The sequence below is a fragment of the Cinclus cinclus genome, chromosome 21, assembly GCF_963662255.1.
Source record: "Cinclus cinclus chromosome 21, bCinCin1.1, whole genome shotgun sequence".
In the NCBI taxonomy this organism is placed as follows: domain Eukaryota; kingdom Metazoa; phylum Chordata; class Aves; order Passeriformes; family Cinclidae; genus Cinclus; species Cinclus cinclus.
In genome coordinates, this window is record NC_085066.1 from 1,820,305 (window position 1) to 1,841,940 (window position 21,636).

Consider the following 21,636-nt stretch of genomic DNA (forward strand, 5'->3'; position numbering starts at 1 on the left):
TCATTCCGCGGTGTCTCCTGCCATCTACCGATGCCAGCGAGGATGCAGCGCTCCCTCCGCTCCGCTGCGCTCGGGACCCGGGCGGGGACGGGGAGGAGGAGGCACCGCATTCCCGGGGCGGGCCGGAGCCGGGCTCTGCCCGAAACCTCCCCGGGGCCGGCCGAGGGCGCAGCCTTTAACAGCGGCCCCGGCGGCGCCGTGCCCAGCCGGGACGGCCATGGGGGAGGCGGCGGCGGGCGGCTCCGTGCCCCCGCTGCCGGCCGCCGAGGCGGCGGGCGGGCAGGTGAACGCGCTGACCGTGCTGGCCCTGCTGGAGAAGCTGGTCTCCATGCTGGAGGCGGTGGGAAACAACCAGCGGCAGATGGAGCAGAGGCAGCGCGGCTTGGAAGGGGCGGTGCGGGCCATCCAGAGGGATCTGGTGAAGCTGTGCTGTAGCCACGGAGCCACGGGGGAGGTGGTGGAGAAGCTGCTGGAGAAGTCGAGGAAGGTGTGCGCGCACACCCGGGCCGTGCGGGAGCGCCTGGACCGCCAGTGCGACCAGGTGCGGCGGCTGGAGCAGCACCACGCCCAGCTGCTCCGCCGGGACCGCTTCAAGGTGCTCATCTTCCAGGTGAGAGCCCTGCCGCCAGCTCGGCCAGCGTGGTACGAAAGCCTTTCCGCCGTAGCAGGCCTGGGGGAAGAGTAGCCTTTCGCTCAGTCTTAAATCGGGGAAAGTGCCCTCTTTTATTCTTAGCAAACGCGGGAGAAACGCCCGTTCTTCCTCTTCGTGGACGTGGGGAAAACATGTTTTCCTAACTCTTGGAGGTGTCTTTCTTTTTTACTCTTGCAAACTTGGGGGGAAAGCACTTTTCCTCCTCTTTTTCCTTTTATTTTTTTTCCTTTGCTAACTTTCAGCAAACTTTGAGGAAGAGCACTCTTTAACTCTTGAAGTCTTGGGGTTCAAGTTGTCTTTTTTTACTAACTCCTAGCAAACGTGAGGGAAGAGACCTTGTTTTGCTAACTTAGCACACCACCTTTTATTCCCTTTGCAAATGAAGGGAAAGAGCCATATTTTACTAACTCCAAGCATATGTGGGGAAAGATTTGTTTTATCGAGCTGTAAAGTAAACTTGAAGGGCCCTTATGTTTTTCCAAACTCTTGGCAAACTTGAGCCAAGAGCCCGTTTTGCAAACTTGCAGTAGAAATGCCCCTAAGAACTGCATCTGCCCTTGGAAGCAGGAGAGGGGCAGGGCTGCCCCTGGCTCCCCGTGCCCTGTTTCACTCTGCAGGACTGACCTGGCCCATTCAGGGATGAGCTAAAAATTCAGGTTAAAAATCTCAACTTCCTGGGAGTCCATCCAGTGATAGCAGCAGTTTGCATATTTTCCCCTTTTTAAGCAACGATCTGGATAGAACACGCCGTGAGCTTTAACTAAACACAGGACGTGACTTTCACATATTTAATTAAAAAAAAAAAAAATAAAGACAGATCACACAAATCACTGAGAGAAATGCTGGGTTGGGGTAGTCACAGCTCAGGCACTTCACAAGTTCATACTGAACTTGTCAGCTGGGCATTATCTCTGTCAGCCACTAACTCTGCTCCTTGGGTTGGTGGGGTTTTTTTTTCCTAAACAATCCCAAAATAAGAGAGCGCTGCTTGATTGTAAAAAGCTGGCAGGCCTGGCTAATGCACAGGTAATTCCTCCAGAAAGGAAACCCCCACCTCCCTGCTTATTGTTCTCCCAAATTACAGTCCAGGCTTGTCGGGCCAGAAGAGGAGGAGCTGTGGCGTTGTTTCCACCCCAGAAGGAATGTGGAAATTATTCCGGAGACTGGGTAAATTAAAAGATGCACGTTCTCTGCAGTTCTGCAAGGAATTTAGGATCCATAGCTGTACGTCCAAACACTGCCATCTCCCAGGCCCCTTTAGCTAATGACTCCTGCCTCCAGGTTCAGAGCTGGACCTAGAAAATGTCCTGTGGGGTGAGTGCATCAGCAAGGCCCGGGGGAAGGTAATTTTTAACATTTTCCATACCTCTGAGCGTGAGAATTAAGGGCTTTGCTGTTGCAAGGAGCGCCTTCCTCCAGAGGAACTCGGTGTTTACTGTTTGAAGATGACATGGTGCAGAGGGGAAGGACAAACAGAGCTCTGGGTGTGCAGGGCAGGTGACGTTACCTCGGGTGGGGAATCTTCCACTGGCAGCAATTTGCAGGGACTGGGTGAAAGCAGCAGTAAAAATCACCAAGGAGGGTTTGAGGGGTAAAGCGGTGTCCTGCTGGCTCTTTTCCTGACACTAAATAGTGCTGTAAAGCTGAGGCCTCTTTAAACCTCTGAACCTTTCCTTAACACTGCACAGACCTAAGGCAAGTCCCAGTACAGCAGATAAAGAAAATCTACTGCCTGTCTCTGGGCTGGTGCCTTTGGACAGCAGGTCTCTTTTCCACACCTTTTACAGCGATTTTTGGTGACTCTGTTCCCATCTCTCAGCAGAAAATACATCACAGTGCAGGATGATGAACTTAACCAATCCCAAGGCAATGCAGATCAGGAACACAAGACTTAAAAAAGGAAACACTGCTGTTAAATTTGCTTTAAAAAAAAAAAAAAGTCAGCTGTGAGCTGGGAATTGCTCCTGGCAGCTAAATGGCAGCGTGGCTGTCTGGAAAACCAGGGTGGTCAGCAGAGCTCCTCGGGGACATGAGAGGGTGGCTGGGGACAGGCAGCATCCAGGGCTTTCTCCAGTCTGGGAAGACTGGGAAGAGCTGGGATTTTCCAGTGAGAACTGGCTGCAGCCAGAGGGATGCCCAGGCTGTGCCCACACAGGCTGTACATGCATGCCCACCTCCTTGAAACCTCCCTGCAGGATGATTTTTTCAGGCTGCAGGAGGGTCATCTGGTAGTCAGCAGGGCCACTGCCTTGCTAGGATAATTGTACAGGGGAAAAAACAGCAGGCTGGCTGGGTTTCTGTCCTGCCTTGCACAGGAATCCGTGGAAAAAACAATTGCAGGAAGGAGAAGTCACAGTAATGGAACAATATTGATGCCAGATTTCTGTGAAAACAAAGGGGGATATGGATGTATGAGACTCATCTTCAGCTGGGGGATCCTTCTTTTCCACTGAAAAAAAACCATGCCAAACTTCACGGACCACATTTCTCATTAGAACCAGCTCCTCCAGCTTAGGGAGACAGCTCAATATGAAAATAATAATTCACATTTGCAATTCAGCTCTGCATTCACCATATACCCTAAACTCCCTAATACTTGGTGGGAGCACTGAGCAGAGCCAAAACACACGACTGAGCTCCAGCTCTGCATTTTATGAAGTTGTGCTGCCACACACCAGCGTCTGCTTTCCCTCTGCATATGCACTGAGGATGAACTGTGTTTAGAAAAGTTCACCTATTTACATATTTTCCATTAAAATGCTCTTAGTTTTCTCTCCCTAGAACTGCATATATTTCTTTAATTGGTGGCATATTTTAAGGGAGCTCCACTCCAAAAATTTGAGGATGCAGAAGTTATTATGAATGACACAGCAGTTCAGCAAAACACTGAAGTGACTGTTTTAAAAATCCTTGTTAAGCTTTGGCATTGTTCCCCTCTATTTTGTTCTCGCCACATGACCAGCTTTTTGGTTCTGTTTGGCGGGGGTTTTGTTTGCTTTTTTAGCTGTAAAAGCAAAATGGAGGATGAAAAAAAGGCTCACGTTTAATTTTTCAATTAAACGTCATGTTTACTGCTTAAATGTCATGGAAATAGGGCAGAAAAAAAAAAGTCAAAATTGCAGCTTGGGGTCAGGTACACTAATATTTCTTTTCAGATGCTGCTGTTGGTAAATCCTTCATCCTAAAGTGAAGCAAGAGGAAGGCACAAAAAATTAGCCAGTTGTTTGTATCTTCTTATATGGATCACTGCAATAATCTTTTCCAAAAGCAACTTCAAGCTCAAAAATTACTAAGGGAGGGAACCAGCAGAGTTACAGGGGGATATTTCCCACTGCAGGGAGAACAGTCTTGTATTGATTAATGACACAAATACCTCCCCACAGCTCTTTGGGCTCAGCCCAGCTGTGCTGTAGGAGTTGGGGGGATGATGCACAGCCTGCACAGGATCTGCAAATAGGAGGGAGGCACTTTCCTCCTGCCTGCCCTCCCTCCCCACCCCAACATCCACAAGATGTGAGGAGAAAAGCTGTATTTGTCCAAAGAAAAGGAGCTGGAGCTGGTTTCAGGAGGATTTGTCATGTTTTGACCTAGTTCGTGTAGCAAAACCAAGTTCTAGGCTAGTGATCATTTGGGTATGTAACAGCAACATACACAGGAGCCTGGAACTGGGAAAATGCCATCTCTCCTTGAAGGTCATGGCCTCATACAGCAAATGTAACAAAAACCAACAAACCAAAGCAGATAAAACAACAAACCAAAGCAGATTGATTTCCCTCATGCAGCATCAGAGAATCATCACTTCTTGAGTAAATCAACTACCTGTTCACTCAGGCTACCCAGTTTTGTAGTACACTGTTATGGATCTTACTCCTTTTCATAACAGACAGGTGTGAAATTGTGACCCGCAGGACGTTCCCAAGGATGGCTGATCAAAGCCACAAGGAAGGCACTGGTTTTAACTATGCAAGTATTACTCGTGTTAGCAAGAGCTGTTCTATGCAGAGAACTTACACTATTCTATTCATCTCCTATGTGGAGAAATAAAATTCAGAGGAGCTAGCTACCTACAGTCAAGCCCATCTGAGAAAAAAAAAATTGCAAGGGCTGTTTTTGAGCGCTCAGATGTGGAAAATACAAAGATGTATTGCTTTCTTAGAATTTTAGATTAGATCAAGAAGAAAAGATCAAAGTTCTACTTCTTTTGGCATGGAAAACAGTTATGCAGTTTGTAAAAGCTGGTATTTTTCAGTGTATTGTTCTAGTCTTCCTAAATGAAATAGCAGATTGCTTAAAAATGTGTCAAAACAAAATATAGCTGTCACATAAACTTGTAAGACCAAGTTATCAGTAGCCCACTCACAACGTGTTATCAGTAACCATGGTTGAAATACAGATGTCTGTTCCACCACAGAGCATTCCTGCTATACCACCCTCATGTTTTCAAAGCACTTTACTTAATTTATTTTCATTTGCATTTTAATAGTTCCTGTAATCCTGAGGTCTCTCAGAAGCATGACATAAGAAAGCGTGTCATTCCCATTTTTCAAGCACACAAATAGATGCCCAGAGGCTGATGTTTTCCAGAGCCATGCAGCAAGCTTAGACAGAGGGGTGATCACTTGAATTCCACTACTGCCCGAGAGCCAGAGATCACCTAGGATCTGCTTTTAGTTGAATCATTAGCTCATTATTATGCAGTATATTTTGGCTTGGTTTTTTTTCCCCCTTTATAAACGTGGGTAGTTTGACAGTCTCTCTTCTACTCAGAAGTTTGATAAAAATTATAATCAAATCTGTGTCCATATTCTTGTGGAGACTGCATGCAGTACTTCAGTTTAACATGAATGCTATAGACAGAGCTAGACTGACCTTGAGAAGGACCTTTCAGACCCATCTCTGGCTCAGACTGCTCTGTGATTAAACTCATATGACACCACTTTCCTAGATAAAACACTTAAAAAGTAACAACCCACCTCTGTACTCATTAAAGTCAGATTTTCTTTACCATTCAGGCACTTACACCTGAATGTGCGTGATTACCTAGGTTTGGAAAGAATGCACTAGTTATGAAAATTATGTTTCATACTGAGTTCTCGTGCTCTGGGGAATAATTGAACGCTGCACCCACTCATGTAATCCACATTTCATTAACTGCAGTGCAGAGAAAATATAAATATTTGTACAGCAGTTAACAGCTGGTTTCACTTAAAGCTGGTGCCGGTCTCCTTTGTTTTGTTATCTTGGTCACTGTTGCTGATAGCTGCAAGAGCATGATGGGTGTCAGGAGAAGAGTGAGGGCTTCCTGAGGTGTTCCACTGCAGGCTGGTAAAGCTGTGTGCCAGCCTGTCTGACTGGGGCCACTGGCCCAGAAAGGCATGCAGAAACTGTGGGAATAAAGCACGTACAGGCTGTCAAACCAGCATCCATTTCTTCTATACTTTTTATATCCACAAGGGATATTAACCAGCATACTTGAATCACTCTCTCTGTGTGTGTGTGTGTATATATATGGCATCAAATTATTCTGTCTACACTGTGTATTCCTGAGCTCCAGAAGAGCTACAAATTAGTCCTAGTTTTTAACAGAATCACAGAACAACAGAAACAATTAGGTTGTAAATGAGATTATTGAGTCCAACCTGTGACCCAACACCACCTTGTCAACCAGACCATGACACCAAGTGTCACGTCCAGTCTTCTCTTCAAACATCTCCAGGGACAGTGACTCCACCACCTTCCTGGGCAGCACATTCCAGTGTCTAATCACGCTTTCTGTGAACAGATTCTTCCTAATGTCCAACCTCACCCTCCTGACACACAGTTTAAGTGTCCTCTTGTCCTATTGCTGGTTGCCTGGGAGAAAGAACCTGACCCCCACCTGGCCACAGCCTGCTTTCAGGGAGTTGTAGAGAACAATAAGGTCACCCCTGAGCCTCTTCTTCTCCAGACTAAACAACAGCCTTGACAGCAAATTTAACCCAAGACACTATTCTCTGCAGTGATCACAACTGTGTGCTCAGTCCTGAAATAATGAGCATGAACTTGGAAGTGTATGTGGCCTTTTTTCCCCCTTAACTGTACACTCAGGCTCACTAGGGACAGATCCGAGAGTATTGCAACCATTTCACTCAGCATTTACTGCTTTTTTGTATCTAAAGATAAATGTGGAGGGAGGAGGGAAAAGAAAATCTTTCCAATGCATGTGAGGAAATGAAATTGCACGCACTCTGTCTGGAAGTGATAAAAAGGGTAATGAATAGAGACTATGCAGATCCAAGGCTCAAAGTGCTGAGAGGGGAAGGGAGTATGGAAGGAGCCTCATATTTTATTTTTTTTCTTGCATGGGTAGATGCCTGCAAAGCCCCCACAGAACAGTGTGCTCATTGTGCTGCCTCTGAGCTGCTCGGGGTTGCAGAGCTGCACTCGGTGGGCACAGACATCCCTCGTTATGACCTGCAGCTTCTGCCCTTGCTCAGCCTGCTGTGCCTTTAGATTCTTTCTTTCTTTGTGTCCTTTCTTGGTTTTTGTTTCTAAAAAGCAATACTTCTGTTAGCTGCAAGCTCCTCTTTTCTGTGTGGTATAGCATCTTTTTATTTTTGTATACCGTCAATTTGTAACCTTACATTTCAAGGAGTTGTCCTATCCACACTTTTAATATTTACCAACAAAATTTATTAGGGCTTTTTTTTTTTTCCTGTAAATAGCTGTAAAATAGGATAAACTCTAAACATCATGAAATTCATGGTTTCTCAATATCAACAGTCCATTTTTAACAGCAACATACATTTTCCAGGAATATGGCAGAAGTGCTAACTGCATTTGCCATTTGAGATACTTCCCAGATGGAACCAACACCTCTGCAGGGATATTCTCAGTCTTTGGCTCAGTAAACTGAGATCTCTGTGGGGTTATGTGACTTCTGGAGGTCTGCAGTACAACTTCCATCCCCACCCTACCCTTCCTTCTCCCCAGGGACAGGTGTGCAACTTGACAGCTAAACTCTCATTAAAGAGTACCTAACATAAATTAAAAGAACAGGATTTCCATTCTCCACACATTCAAGTGACTTTGAAAGAGTAGTCTTACAGCTGACAGCTCTTAAGTCTTAAACTTTACCAGATAATGGTTCAATGGGCTTTGAGTGGTTTGTTACTGGTTAAATGTACTGAAAAAAAAAAATATTCAGCATTCAAATCATCATGGGGGGGGGTGTGCTTTGTTTATTAAATTTGTGTCCTGTGAACTATGAAACTCAAATATTGTCAATTTTTTCAGGAGGAAAATGAGATCCCTGCCAGTGTTTTTGCAAAAGAGCCCGTTCCTAGCATTACAGAAGGAAAAGAGGAGCCTGTGGATGAGAACAAAACACTGGAAGAAACTTTGCACACAGTGGAATTGGGTTCAGATGATGAAATGTTTCATGAGGGAGATGACTTAGATGACAGTGCAGAGGAGAAAACAGAAGAATCAAGAGCTGAGAAACTTAAAAGATCCAGCCTCAAGAAGGTGGACAGCCTCAAGAAAGCATTTTCCCGTCAAAACATTGAGAAGAAGATGAACAAGATTGTGTCGCCTGAACGGAGAGAAAAGATCAAGAAGTCCCTCACTGTGCATCACCAGAAATCCTCCTCTTCCAAGGGCTCGGCTTTCAAAGTGTCTCCCCTCACGTTCGGCACAAAGAAAGGCCGTGAAGGAGAAAGCCCCGCGGAAGCTGAGGACAGACCATCAGAAGCTGCAAGCAGCGAGCAGGCTGAGAACGAGGAGGAGGCGTCCTTGGCCGACACGCGCTCGGATGTGACACCCAGCACCTCCCTGGCCGAGGAGGGCAGAGCAGCCGTCGATTCCCTGGAGAAGGAGGCCAGAGTGGAAGGCAAGGCCGTGATGAACAACAACATCGAGCTGTCCATTGTGGAAGACGACGAAGAGTACGGGGTGCCTCTCGAGGTTTCTAGCCAGAAACTGTTCGACGAGAGAAGCAACCCGGTTGGCGGGGAGGTGGAACAATCTGATGAGGAAACGACCCAAGCGGCCGTCCTGCAGGTGGACCAAACCGCGTGAGCAGCCCAAGGCCCCCTCCGCCTGTCAGGCACAGCACGGTTTTCCTTAGGCAAGGAACTGGTCTCAGCTGCACAGGCAGGAGAAGCGACTCTTCCATCCTTTTCTCTGCAGTGATAATTTATTGCTCCGTGTTGGAATGCAGGGTGGACAAGGTCAACGACTTGAGCTGCAACATGCTCTGTTTTAGGCCGGGCCGCTGGTGTTCATGAGTTTAGAGATGCTGCCAGCTGGTGTCAGAGACCAGCAGGGAGAGAGGGTGTCTGGTGGAAGCAAGCTGATCACTGGCTTTCTTAGAGTTAGGTCAGAGGAAGGTGTGGAGGCTAGTCAAGACCCAAACATTTCTGTTCTCCTTTCTTCCCCCAGCATTTCCCAGCACTGTGAGTAGTTTTGTATGTAAATGTAGGAATCCCAATGAGAACATTTGATTTCAGTTGCCCTGTCATGCTCCATGAATACTAACAAGAGCCTCAGTAATTGTGCACACACATGTAGTTTGTGTGGGGCTTTGCTCCAGGGCACCATAGGACTAAAAGAGCAGAGCACTTAGAGGGCAAAGCTGAAAAACCAGTTCCATCCATTGCAGTGGGAGAAAGATTTTTGCCAGTAGTCACTCGCTAGCCATTTAGAAGAAATCACTGTGTTTAGGTGGGGAGGGGGGAAAGATGTTTTAAAACCTGAATTGTGGAAATATGTTAATGACAAGCAGGAATGTGTGATCGGTTACTGCACCTTAAAGGGTTCAGAAATTGAAAAGAAAGCGAGGTGTTTGATAGGAACATGAAGGTAGCATGAAGAAAATATGAAATGTTATGAAATGCAAAAAAAAAAAAAAAAGCAAAAAATAACCCCCCCCACAGTATTCAATTTATACTCCCAGCTTAAAGTAATATACTCAGATAATACTAGTTAATTTGCAGTCTTTATAGCAATATACTATGAAACTTTGCACCTGCACAACTTTGTATCTCAGAGTATTTTGAAAATAGCATAATTTATCTTTTTACAGATTATTTCATATATAGAGCTATATCTACACAGGAGAGTTAGATGATTACAGGGATGTAAGGACAATTTCTTCAAAAAGGTGAAATACTCTTTCAGGCTTGTCCAAAGGGAACAATGTGTTATGGATTGAACTTCATGGCAGGGATGAGTTTACCTAAGTAAGAGCCTGCAAAGCCATAGGATTTGGTTCTCTGCTAGTAACTTTGATCAAAGTCACCCGCCTGCTCTCAAAATTACTAGCCTGTTATTCTTCAAAACTGATTGAAAATGAGAGGTTACCAGGTAGTTTGTTCACTATGAATGTTCATTCCTGTCACTTAAAGGTAAGGGGCAAGGGAGGAAAGGGAAGCACAATGCCCACAACAGTTCCCTTACATCCTTGGTTGTTTATGCAGTGGGTTATTTCTATTTTTTTATATACATAAAAATTCTACTGATACTTAACATTGCACTAAAAGGTTGCTCCCTTTTGTTTTAGAATCACAAGTTACAGGGGAAATAAAAAGCTACAGCAGAAGTACCATTTTGAAATAATTAACAGGTATTACTCCACAGGGATAATATCTGTAACCAGTAAATCACACTGGAAGTTAGTTACTCAGAGCTTAGTGTAGGCAAGTACTATTAAGAGTTAAGCTCTTAAGTGCGTGGTATCATGTAGAAGATACTGTTTCTAAGGAAAATCATGGCATAACTAGTGCAGCTATATTTTTATTTTGTATTAACTACAATGGATTTCAATAATTTTTACATGTAACTAACTATGAATATGACAAATAAAAGCATAATATAAAACACAGCCATGTCAGTGTTTGGGAGAAGCAGTCTGAGAAGCTGGGAAAGATTAAATTTAAAGGTCATGTATTTATTACTTCAGTTCATGTCCCTGTTGTATCTATACCATCTTCTTTCTCATCCTATGCTGTTATTTAGCAGTGCAAACACCAGTGCTTTGCTTTCCAGACACTTGTCAGACTTCTAGCCCATCTAAACGTACTCAGGCACTTTCCAAAATCTCCTGGCTCATTCTGCATCTTTTTATTGGACTGCAGCATACTCCTAGTACTCTAAATAGTCCTGAAAGCATATTTATATTGAAGTGCATGTTCTGTTTATGCACGGAGATAAACTCGTGTCATCTGGAGTGCCACATAGTCTTTAGCAGGCTTAATTTTTACTGACAGACCAAAGAAGGCACGTTTAACCTTTTTTGCAGCAGCTGTCAACCTCTCGCAGTCACCAAGTGCTAAGAAGGAGCTCCAGCATCATGTTTATATTTTCCTTTCAGATATGCTGGTTTGTTTGTCCTGCTAAGCTCTAATTCAAACAGTACCCCTGGCCACGCTTTATCCAGTTTTAGGGATGCTGAAATGAATCCCACGCCCAGCGTTCTAAGTGCATTACAATGCTATCCAGTAAAACCATTGGAAATGCAGATACTGAGCATCTGGGACAATTAACTCAAATACCCACTTCAGAATACAGCACACACACAGCCATCGGTTGCAGGACTACAATTAAATGTTTTCTCCATCACAGTTGCACATTTGCAAGGATGGGTGGGTCTGTAACGCTAACAAAAGAAAGCATGCTTTGCAAGAGAGAAAAATGTGCACTCAACTTGTGAATGTCTGCTTTTGTGCTGTCCTGCAAACCAGAGGAGGAAGCAAGCTCAGGCTCTCAAGATGTCCCCCAAGCTGTTTCTTCCCCTTGCTTTCCATTCTCAAGGCCTGACTGAAAACATCAGCCTGCAGAACTGGCTCTTGGAGGGAGGAGACAGACTGTGGGACCAGCAGCACTGTATTCTTTCAAGTATCCCAAGTATGTGCCTGGATCTTGTCAGGCTGGCAGATGTCAGGCACATGCACGAGTATTCCATGATTGTGCTGACAGGTTTGTCTACATAACTACTTTATTTAAAAAAAAAACAAAAAAAAAACAAACAAACCTGCTTGTTTACGCTTCCTGATGTGGTAACGGTGAGCTCCACTTGTACCACTGGAGGACCTGAGCTTTGAGCTGCTGCACAGATTCAGTCTGACCCCGGAATCGGCCGCAGCTTTGCACAAAGAAAAAGGGTGTGATAAAGCCCTTATGGCATAAATATTTAAACGAGCAGCACTCAGCAGCTGCTGATACTTCCATTTACAATGACACAAAACCAGCTGACATTTCTGTCCCCTTTTAGGGGAAAGAGCAAAGAGCATCCCGTTGACCCCCACGTGCTAATCCACGAGCTGGCTCCTCTGTGAAAAGGCAGAGATTCAGGTTTTCTGGACCATTTCACTGTCAAATAAGAGAATGTAGTGAAAGCCATCATATAGGCCTGACCTGAAGCATGTTCTGTGTTTTCAACAGAAGAAAGGGGAGAAGAAAAGGAGCAGAAGGTAAAATACACCTGGGTAGCCCTTTACAGTGATGCAGTGAAAACCCTTTTTTGTTGTAGGCTGTGATGCCAAACAGCTGCACAACTGATGACTGATAGTCACACACTTAAAAAAGAGGTAAGCTCAGAAGAATTAGCCAAGTAATGGCAATTTGTTCGAGGTCAAACTCTTCACAGGGGGTCAGTCCAGCCCTGAATGTTAGTGAAAAGCCTTCAGCTGGCTCAAAAGACACTTTGAGCCATACAATGGCTTTGGGCCACACGTCCAGCTCCTGTGATCATCGGTAAGCCGAGTGCAGGGATGCAGGACATGAGATCCATGTATCTCCCCAATCCAATCTGCTTAGCTCATCGACTGAACAAAAGGTTTTCCTGCCATCAGCACAGCAGAGCAGCGCTGTGGCAGAAAGGAAAGCTCTGCCCTGCTTTGCAGGCTGCTCCGTGAGCAAAATTTCGAGCAAAGTTCTGACTGCAAGGTCTGCGCTGTCGGGAGCTGCCTGTGACAGAGAGAGTGTAGCTACAACTCTTGGAATCAACGCCAGCTTGGCAGGGGAAGAGTTGTACTGTGACCCACTGAGACACACACTCACTCTGGGTGTCAAGGGGAAGGTGCCGGGTGGTTTTCCTGCAGGGAAAGAAGAAGGTTCACCCATAGCAAAGCGAGGCCAGCACACAGCTGTTTGGCCCCGCTCCTGGTCAGGGTTTTGCCTTGGAAAGGAAAGGAAAGGCAAGAAACAACTGGCAGAGCCCCGGAGGTGCTGACTCAGCACCCAAGCATCCGCTGCTCCCTGACTCACCGGCCCTGGCTTTCCCAAATAAATGGAAAAAGGCTGAGAGCCACTTTCCACCAATTCAGCCTGCCTGTTGCCAGGGTTTTGTTTCGGGATTTGCACTGAAGCAACATCCACCCCGGGCTGAGTCTAACTGCACACATAAAGAAATTTAAATCAGCGTACTTGCAGCTGTCAGTGGTGGCTGATCTTTGCTGCCCTCCTTTTGATCAAACTCCTTTTTTAACTTTCACTCCGCCAAGTCATTTGCGGGAGCCTGAAGTGCACACCAGTTTAAATAAGGAACTCTCCCTAACTGCATGTTGAGAACTGATAATCGATGTCATCTTTAATTTTTCTTACCTGGTTATCCCCTTTAATGGAGTGTGCTGCAGTAACTGAGAATAAATCTGCTTTGGGTTAAGCTAGAGATTGTTATTTATTTTTCTTTCAGATCAGAGATTAATATTGCTGTATGACCATTGGCACTAACCTCTTTTTCCATAGCAACACCAAAGAGAACATAAACTATGACTCATAATTTCTCTCTGGAGGACTTTTTTGTAATTATGATCATTCCACAGTCCCTAAAATATGTTAGCTGATATATAGCTCGGGTATAACAGCTTTGATTTTCCTTCATTTGGACACCCAGGCAGAAAGAAGAAACTTCCATTATATTCTCTCTCTCAGGCTGAGCCAAACACTACTCAAAGTATCATATATTCATTGTTCATTATAACTGTGTGGCTCCTAAAAACTCCACAGCAATGTTTTCTTCATAAAGGTGGAACAGGTTTACTCACTTTCAATAACCTTAAATAATACTGACCTTCTAAAAGAAAACTCGTGTCCTTCCCACCATGGTTAGTAAATTGGGGTTTGAGAGCTGGAATTGATCCAAACTGGGAATTGTATTATACAGCAAGGTTGCACACCAGCATTGCTCCTCTACCAGTCAATGGCTTTAAACTCTCCAGCATTTCCTCTGCCTCAGAACACAGCTGAAATACACTGCAAATTCCATAATAATGGTGATACTCTTTACTCCCTTCAGTGAAAATCTGGCCTTGGAACAACTTGTCAGTACAGCTCCCTGGAATATCTCAGCAGATAATCACACTGGATCATCACAAGAGACTGCATGACTTTTTTTTTGTGTGTGTGTGTGTCTGTCTGTCCTACATTTCCCTTACAACACAGTCTGCTGCGTACTGGTGCAGAGTGCTCAGAAAACCTGTAGTGCCTATTGCTGGAGGATAATTAGAACAGTACAATTAGCAAATTCAAGGACGCACACATTCAGCCAACAGCCATAATCCAAAATGGAGAGACAGAACAAGCTTGCACCTCTCTTGGCTCTGCAGGGTGATCCCCAGCAGCTAAACCAAGCGCAGACTGCACCAACAGAGGGGACATGTGGTTTGTTCTTGGCCTTTCCTGCACATACAGGCTCAGGCTTGTGCAGGCACACCATGAAAGAGCAGATCAACCAACACAGCATCAATCACACTACAGGCTTCTCTACTCCTCCCTAAAGGTTTGTGGAAAAACACCCTGAACCTTCAAATCCCTGAACGCAGGGAGCAGAAAGTCACTGTAACCCCTGTGCCATTATCTGTAGTGCAAAGACTCTGGCTTTGCCTTCTTTACTCCCTCCCATCAGGCTTAAGCTGTGTAGAAGTGCAGGTGATGTGAACTGTGATGGATACTGGAAATGTGCAAGACAGTGTTAGGAACAAATAGCCCACGAGGGATGACAACACTGCACACCATGTACAAATACTCATTTAGATCAAGTACCAGGCACAGCCTAACTACAGAAACACAGCACTGTTCAAGAAAATTCATCTGATTCCTCAGCTACTTAGCTCCTGATGTCCTACACTGTCCATTTAAAGGAAGTTTCAGCATCATTTCAGCACGCTGCCAGCTACAGTTATATATGCCCTTATTTTACTTGTTCTTTCTGACATGCCTGTAGGCAAATGAGCCCCATGAGGGTGACAACATGAGCTGCATTAACTCGCTGCCTGCTCCCTGAATCACTGCAACTCAACCCAGCACTACCAGAGACATGGAAAAAAGGGACACTGAGAACCTCTGACTAGTGGTAAATAAATTATGAACACACAGAAGTCGCCTGCATTTGCAGTGTCAATTGTCACTTCCACACACAGCCACAGTGAAAGCTGTGAGCACTGTGTGATGACTTCTAAATAACCTTCATTTCCCTGCAAAAATGCACCATTCCACTGTTGGCAGCAGCTGGAGACTGACAGTCAGAGAGCAAGTTATGACTGGAAGCTGGAGGGTGACATGTCACCTAAGACCTGTGTAAATATGTCCGGAGTAAAACTGAAAGGAAGGAGGTTTCTTTTGGCATATTCAGAAATAAGCCATTGACAAGAATACCTGTGTCCTCTGCAAAGGAAAAGGAAGCTGCAGGACACAGAAATATGCATTAATGGGTTAGGCTCAACAACATGGAGATCTCAGCTGAAACAAAATCATGTCATGCTGTAGCTATTAAACACCACATATGTCATTGATATGTAATGTGTATGACACACAGCTTCAAATAAGGTGGGAACCTTGAAAGGATTTAATGGATTTTGAAGTTGTTGTAAATTCTTTTGCTAAAAAGGAAATTGATAGGATCCTACAAATACAGTCCTAAAAAAATGCATCAGGGATATTTTTTTTTTTCATTAGTTCTCAGTACTTCTTAATGGTACAATAGCTGACATGCAGCCAGAAGTGGAGGGAGGCATTAAACAAGGAGTGTGTAGGTGGAGAAAATAGTAGGAAAACGTGGCTAAGAAATGGAACAGTGGGGTGTGCATGAGAAAAGGGAATGTGTAAGGGAAGGAGTCACTAGGAAGGGTGGGGAACTGGAGGAAGGAGCTGAAAGGCTACTGAGAAACACCAGCAGAGTGCCCAAAACAAAGGCTGGGACAAAACCAAGAGGCATCAACAAAAATGGGAAAAAGGAAAAACAAGGGTCAATAAGGTCTACAGTTCAAAAATATGGAAATGGGAGTAGGGAATCAGAAATTACTGTAGGACAGCTGCCATGTAAAAGACAGCAACAGTGAGCAAAGAGCTCAGTATTTATCATCTCTCTACCTGCCAAAATGTATTGCTGAAGCAATGCCCAGGATTAGGTCTAGAAGTGATTTTTACTGTGCAGTGTAGTCGATCATTTTTATTTTGCTTAGAGTTTTTGTTTGTTTTGTATGAGAAAAGTTGGTCCAGAATAGGCAAAAGCAGCATCTTATATCAAAATAGCTCAGCCTGAGCCTGCAGAAACCCACGATGGTGACAGCACCTTGCCAGGTCTGCAGTGCAAGCTCACAGATCACGTTTGCCACTTCTACTTGCTCCCAAGGCTTGGGGGAAAGAGGTCAGGGGGAAGAGGAGAGCTGCTGTGAACAGCAGGATGGGGTCACCTCCTGTCCAGACAGTTATTCCCCACTGAGTCCAGGCCTGGTGCAGACAAGGGGCAGGCAGGATTTGCTGGGAGCACTGGGGAATGCACCTCCAGCAGCGGCGTTTCACTGGCACGTCCCTGAGTGCTCTGCTGCAGCACAGCCTGTGTGCAATAGGAACAGGGTTTCTTTCCTATCTCAAACAGCTTTTGGGGAAAGCAAACCCAGCTCTCCTCCTCCACGGGGCCTCACCCCCTTGCTTTGCCAAGAAGCTGGGCTATATTAAGATATGAGGCAGCCATGCTGGGCCATTTCTCCTCCGTGCTTGGCCTCCCGTGGGAGTTGCTCCATTCTCACGTATCTGTTGAGAAACAGCTTGTTCCTTCTGGCTTTCCTCAGGTTCTTTATTTAGTGGTGCAACTTCACACAGTGGAAGCCAGGTTCTGCTCTAACTCCAGAGCAGACCTGCCCAAGTCCCCTTCCCACCATCCATTCTTCACAAAATAAAGCAGCAGCTCTCTCCTGCTCCACTCCTAACATCTCCTAGGCTGTTTCCTGACATATTATTGTACTTTTTCAGAAACTCTCTGTTTGCTGTACAACTCTCTCATAAAATGGAAGGCTCCACTGTGAAGTCATGTTAATGACTTAGAGGATTGCAGGTCAATTAGATACAGGGTTTTTCATAATTACCATACTTGGATCATCTCCTGTGCAGAAGAGGACATGGGGAGAAAATGATGACAAGCTTTGGAAATAACAGGAGGGAAAATCTGGATTAGGGTTCTAATTTTTAAATGGAAAATGTCTCCTCACCTATTTTTTTTTTTTTTGCTCATGTCAAATTTCAGTGCCTGAAAAGGAAGTCTCCTTCTAGAGAAGAGAAGAAGGTGCATTGAGAGGTAGAAATGTATCTCATACATGGGTATATTTATGTAATATACATCACACATGTACCTCCATATGCTCACCTTCCCATCCATCCTTGCTATTTAATATAAGGATTAATGTGCTAAACCCTGAAAAAAGAATATTTGGCATCCAAGGCTCCTTGATTTTGAAAATATCTGCATACTTATACCTCATTCTCTAAACTGATAAAGACAAAGTTCCTCAGAAGTTTTCCTCCTGTATTTTTAAAGTGCCTATGCTACCACAGCATTCAGCATCCAACCTGAAAACTAAACAATTTCAGACAGTTCCCTTTTGCAAGATGTGACAGTAGTCAAAGTCTATGCCAGCAGTGGGAGACCACCAAACTCAGTGTTTATAGAAAATCGGGGACAAGAGAACTTGAATTGGTGCTTCTTGCTCATACATAACCTACTCAAGCTGCAGCTCTAATAGGAGTAATTTCACATTACTGAGAGCATTTCACTTTATTACAATTTCACAAAATCACTCTGCAACTCTTTCAGGCACAGTTTTGCACAATATTTTTCAGGCAGAGGCGATGTTCACACTGAGACAGACACCAGCTCACTCTGCCCATGCTTCAAGCCAACTAGAAGACATGGCAAATGTCAGATGTTGCCCCAAGCTAATATGCCACGTCTCTCATTAGGGCATGGCAGTAACTGCATCCATATGGTGCCTGGTCAGCTCAAAATGCAGACAGGGTGAGATCATCTCTGCCTCCACAATACTCTTAGGCAATGCAGACAGGGAGTTCTGCCTGCATGAACGGGGGGTGTTAATCCACTGTTGCTCTGTTCATGCCTAATCTACCCCAAGTATTGTACTGAAATGGATCCTCAGACTGTAATTTAAAATAGAACAAAGAAATCTGGTGATTGATTTGCCTGAGGTAAAAATTTCTACTCAGAACTCAGGTGACTCTCTTGTTGCAGCTGAAAGTGTGGCAGAAATCCCTTTCTGATGGCATCCTAGTGGAGCCACCCAGAAGATTATTTTGGTTCTGTAGATCCTAATCATCACACTACAATACAGAGCTTGGTGTCTGCTCTCATTTTCTTTGTACAAGGCTCGATATGAGAGTAAAGGAGGGATCAGCTAAACTCTGCAAGGGTTTTCTTCTAGTCTAAATCCTCCAGGGAAAGTCACATGAAATACTGCCTGTGGACTCAGCAGCAAGGCATGTGCCTGCCCCTCCGTGGCACACAGCCCTGTCCTCTGGGACCCTGGGCAAAGCTCACAGGCACATTTATCACCAGCAGCAGTTCTCCTGCCATGGCTGTGCCATCCACAAGGGGCCTGAGGTAGGAGAAAGGGAAAGTTAGCTTCCTGACATTCCTGAGATCCTCAGAATAATTACTTTATGTAGGTAACCAAGATGCTTCAGCCTACTCCTGTATCCCCACTGGGATGGAGACAATTTATTCTTGAAGGTTGTATATTATTCACTGTGTTCGGCCATCTTTCTCCAAATATTATTTTCACTCAGTAGTGTAGCTGGCCAAAAACTGAAAAACAAACAAACAAACAAAAAAAAAAAAAACAAAAAAACCCCAAACAAACAAACAAACAAACAAACAAAAAAGCATTAACTGAAAAAGTTATTTGTCAGGAAACAAGCTTTCCTCTTTTCCACCTAATGCACTCCAGCAAGCTCCAGCCACATTGCTTCCTCCCAGCATTTAGCTTGACAAAGCATATGGTGAGCCTGGCAAGAACCTGAAAACCTCAAATGCTCATGATTATCAGCATTAACAGTTGTTATTGTTCTTATCTCAACAGTTAAAGCTTGCCCTTAGCATGAAATGCTATTCTTCCTCATTACTACAGATTTCTTTTTGCACAATAGTCCTCTTTTCAGAGCTCCATGATATTTTCAGATTTTCCTGTTCAGCTTTGAATGCTGCATGAATGCTGCCTGGTGAGAAAAACCACACTACATACTATTTTAATACAGTGTTCATTTGTTGTTGCTCCTTTCCCCAGTTGCATTGCTGTGACTCTGCCTTCTGAGTTCCTTACTTTTTCACCCATGCACATTTCCCTACCATTACCACCATGATTTGCAGTACCAGATTATTTTTCACAGGCTTCTACAAATCGATGTTAAACTTTGCAGCCACCCAACTGTACTGTTTGTTTTGAGGGGGTGTTGATGGGTCCTGACATGCATCACCAATGCCATCCAGGAATCATTTGTTTTACCATCCAATGCCATCCAGGAATCATTTGTTTTACCAACCATTTATTTACCTTTATCCTGACCAGGCAGTAAGAACCCTCATGTTGCTGCTCGTCTGCAAATCTGAGTTTGTACGGGGTGAATAATTCTACTTCTGGATGCAGTTTTGGAATGAAAGCACTGAAGGCAAGGGGCTGTGTGAGCTCTGCCTTGTGCTGGGTAGCAGGAGATGAACGTGGACCAGACTCCCCTGCACAGCCAGGCTGGGGTTGCAGGACTCCTCTTTGCAGGAATGCAGAAGTCCTGTTTGAGTTTCTTCAAACACCACCTCTTCACTACCTTCAGGACCAAAACCTTGACATGACAGGCAGCTGATGGATTCAAACCAACTGCAGATTGCTTTGCATTTGATGAAAACCAAGATCCTCCTCGTTGCTATAACCTCCCCAAATCCTTTAACTACATAAGCTAGCTTTAAGGAGAGCCTGCTCTGAACACAGTGGATACACATCTGCAAGACATTTCTTTGGATTCAAGGTAAAGTACCCAGATACAGTTCTGAGGAGGATGACACACAATATCTTAATTCTCACTCAAACAGTTCCTGTTTATCTTCATAGAGGACTAATGCAAATATTAGCTTTGGGATTTGATAAGGGACACATTAAACAAACACTGCTGCCTGTATCATAAAAAACTGGCTCTCGGCCAGATAAGTGAAGCTCTGCCTACAAATTAAGTATTACTATATTCAGGGTGTGCTTGAAGTGGTATTTTCTTCCACTGCCTGCACTTTTCCCAGCAGTGCATAAGCATACCTAATAGAGTAGCTTGCAGGGAGATTTCAATCACCCCCAGCACACGAGAAATGAGACATTTCTGATGCCAGCTCAGCTGCACACAGTATGTGTCTCCCTCCCAAGAACTCTGGTAGGAGCTGCAGGTCTGAGGCACCGTTTTGTTGCTCCATTATCATGCAGTCATGAAGGAAACAACACTTTAATTGTTTTCTATCCGGGAGATAATGAATTACTCCTCTCTCTAAAACTGAGAGGCAGTAACAGAAGGAACATGAATACTCATTTCCTTTTTCAGTGAACAATTACAACACTTGTCAAAAAATGTGACAATTGGAAAAAAAAAAAATCAATGTAAAATTTGGTAATAGCTTGGCACTTTCAATATTGCACAAACTCACACCTAATAATCTCAACTAATAGCCTTACTAAAGCTGATTGGTTCCTTGAAATTAATGGTGCTTCCTGTGGGCTATGCTGCTTCTCAGCATGAATTAGACAAGCAAAAAAATCCAGTGTATTACACAAAGCAATTCTGAAGAAGATCTACTGTAATTCCCAGGGAAATCTTTTGATTAAAAAAGTGAAAAAGAAAAGCAAAATCAAACTCAGCCAACAAAAACAAAATAGAAAAAGGAGGGTAAGAAAAGGTCATTCTTAACAGAAAATAATAAAAATTTCCATAGGCATTTACCGACTTCTTCACCCTGCACCATTCAAATGTTTAAACGCATTCTTACTAGATTTTCCAAGAGACAGCAGTTTCCCCCTTGAAGATGACTTCCACACCTTCTCAAACCTGAGTGCTCCTCAGATTTTCCTGAAAACACAGGTACTGCCTAAAAATGCCACAATTTGCCATCTGAATTCAATACCACCTTCGGAATTTGGCTCACAAACTCATTTTCCCAGGTCTCAGGCTTCCACTGCTCACATTCTGAACGAAAATGCTGAACGGGGCTATATTGCTCAGGCTGGCCATAAACACCACCAGCTCCAACACTCATTTAAGAACAAATCTGTTTTTTCCATAAAACTTGAGGAAAAAGTACCAAACCTCAGCCAGTCCCTGAGGAACCGATACCTTTCATCCCGATCCTGCTCACAATCATTTCCCCGCACAAGGGGGCTCTGAACTGCGGCTGTGGCTCTCAGATACTGCCACAAGAAAGAGTAAGAGTGGAAATATCAGCAGGCTTCCCTCTGGGAGGATTGCATCCAGGCACTTGGCTCGCAGCGATAACATCCGAACAATCAGAGGCGCAGACTCTCTGAACAGTTCCTGTGCTCCCCAGTCTCATGAGAAGGAAAGGAAAAGATTTCTCTCTCAGCAGCCACTTCTAGGCACGCACACTTCCCTGAGCCCCGGCTCACCCCTGGCCCTTGTTGCTCAGTCTGCCCTCAAGTCAATTCAAAGGAGAAGACAGCAGAATAGGAAGG

General features: G+C 44.5%; 1 protein-coding gene across 1 annotated transcript; it reads left to right on the top strand.

Moving 5' to 3' along the window:
• The first annotated feature begins 217 nt into the window (after window positions 1–217).
• Window positions 218–8,710, top strand: CAVIN2 (caveolae associated protein 2). Its single transcript, XM_062506725.1, has 2 exons — window positions 218–610; window positions 7,928–8,710. The coding sequence occupies exons 1-2, from the start codon at window positions 218–220 to the stop codon at window positions 8,708–8,710; spliced, it is 1,176 nt and encodes a 391-aa protein (XP_062362709.1).
• Window positions 8,711–21,636: the final 12,926 nt, after the last annotated feature.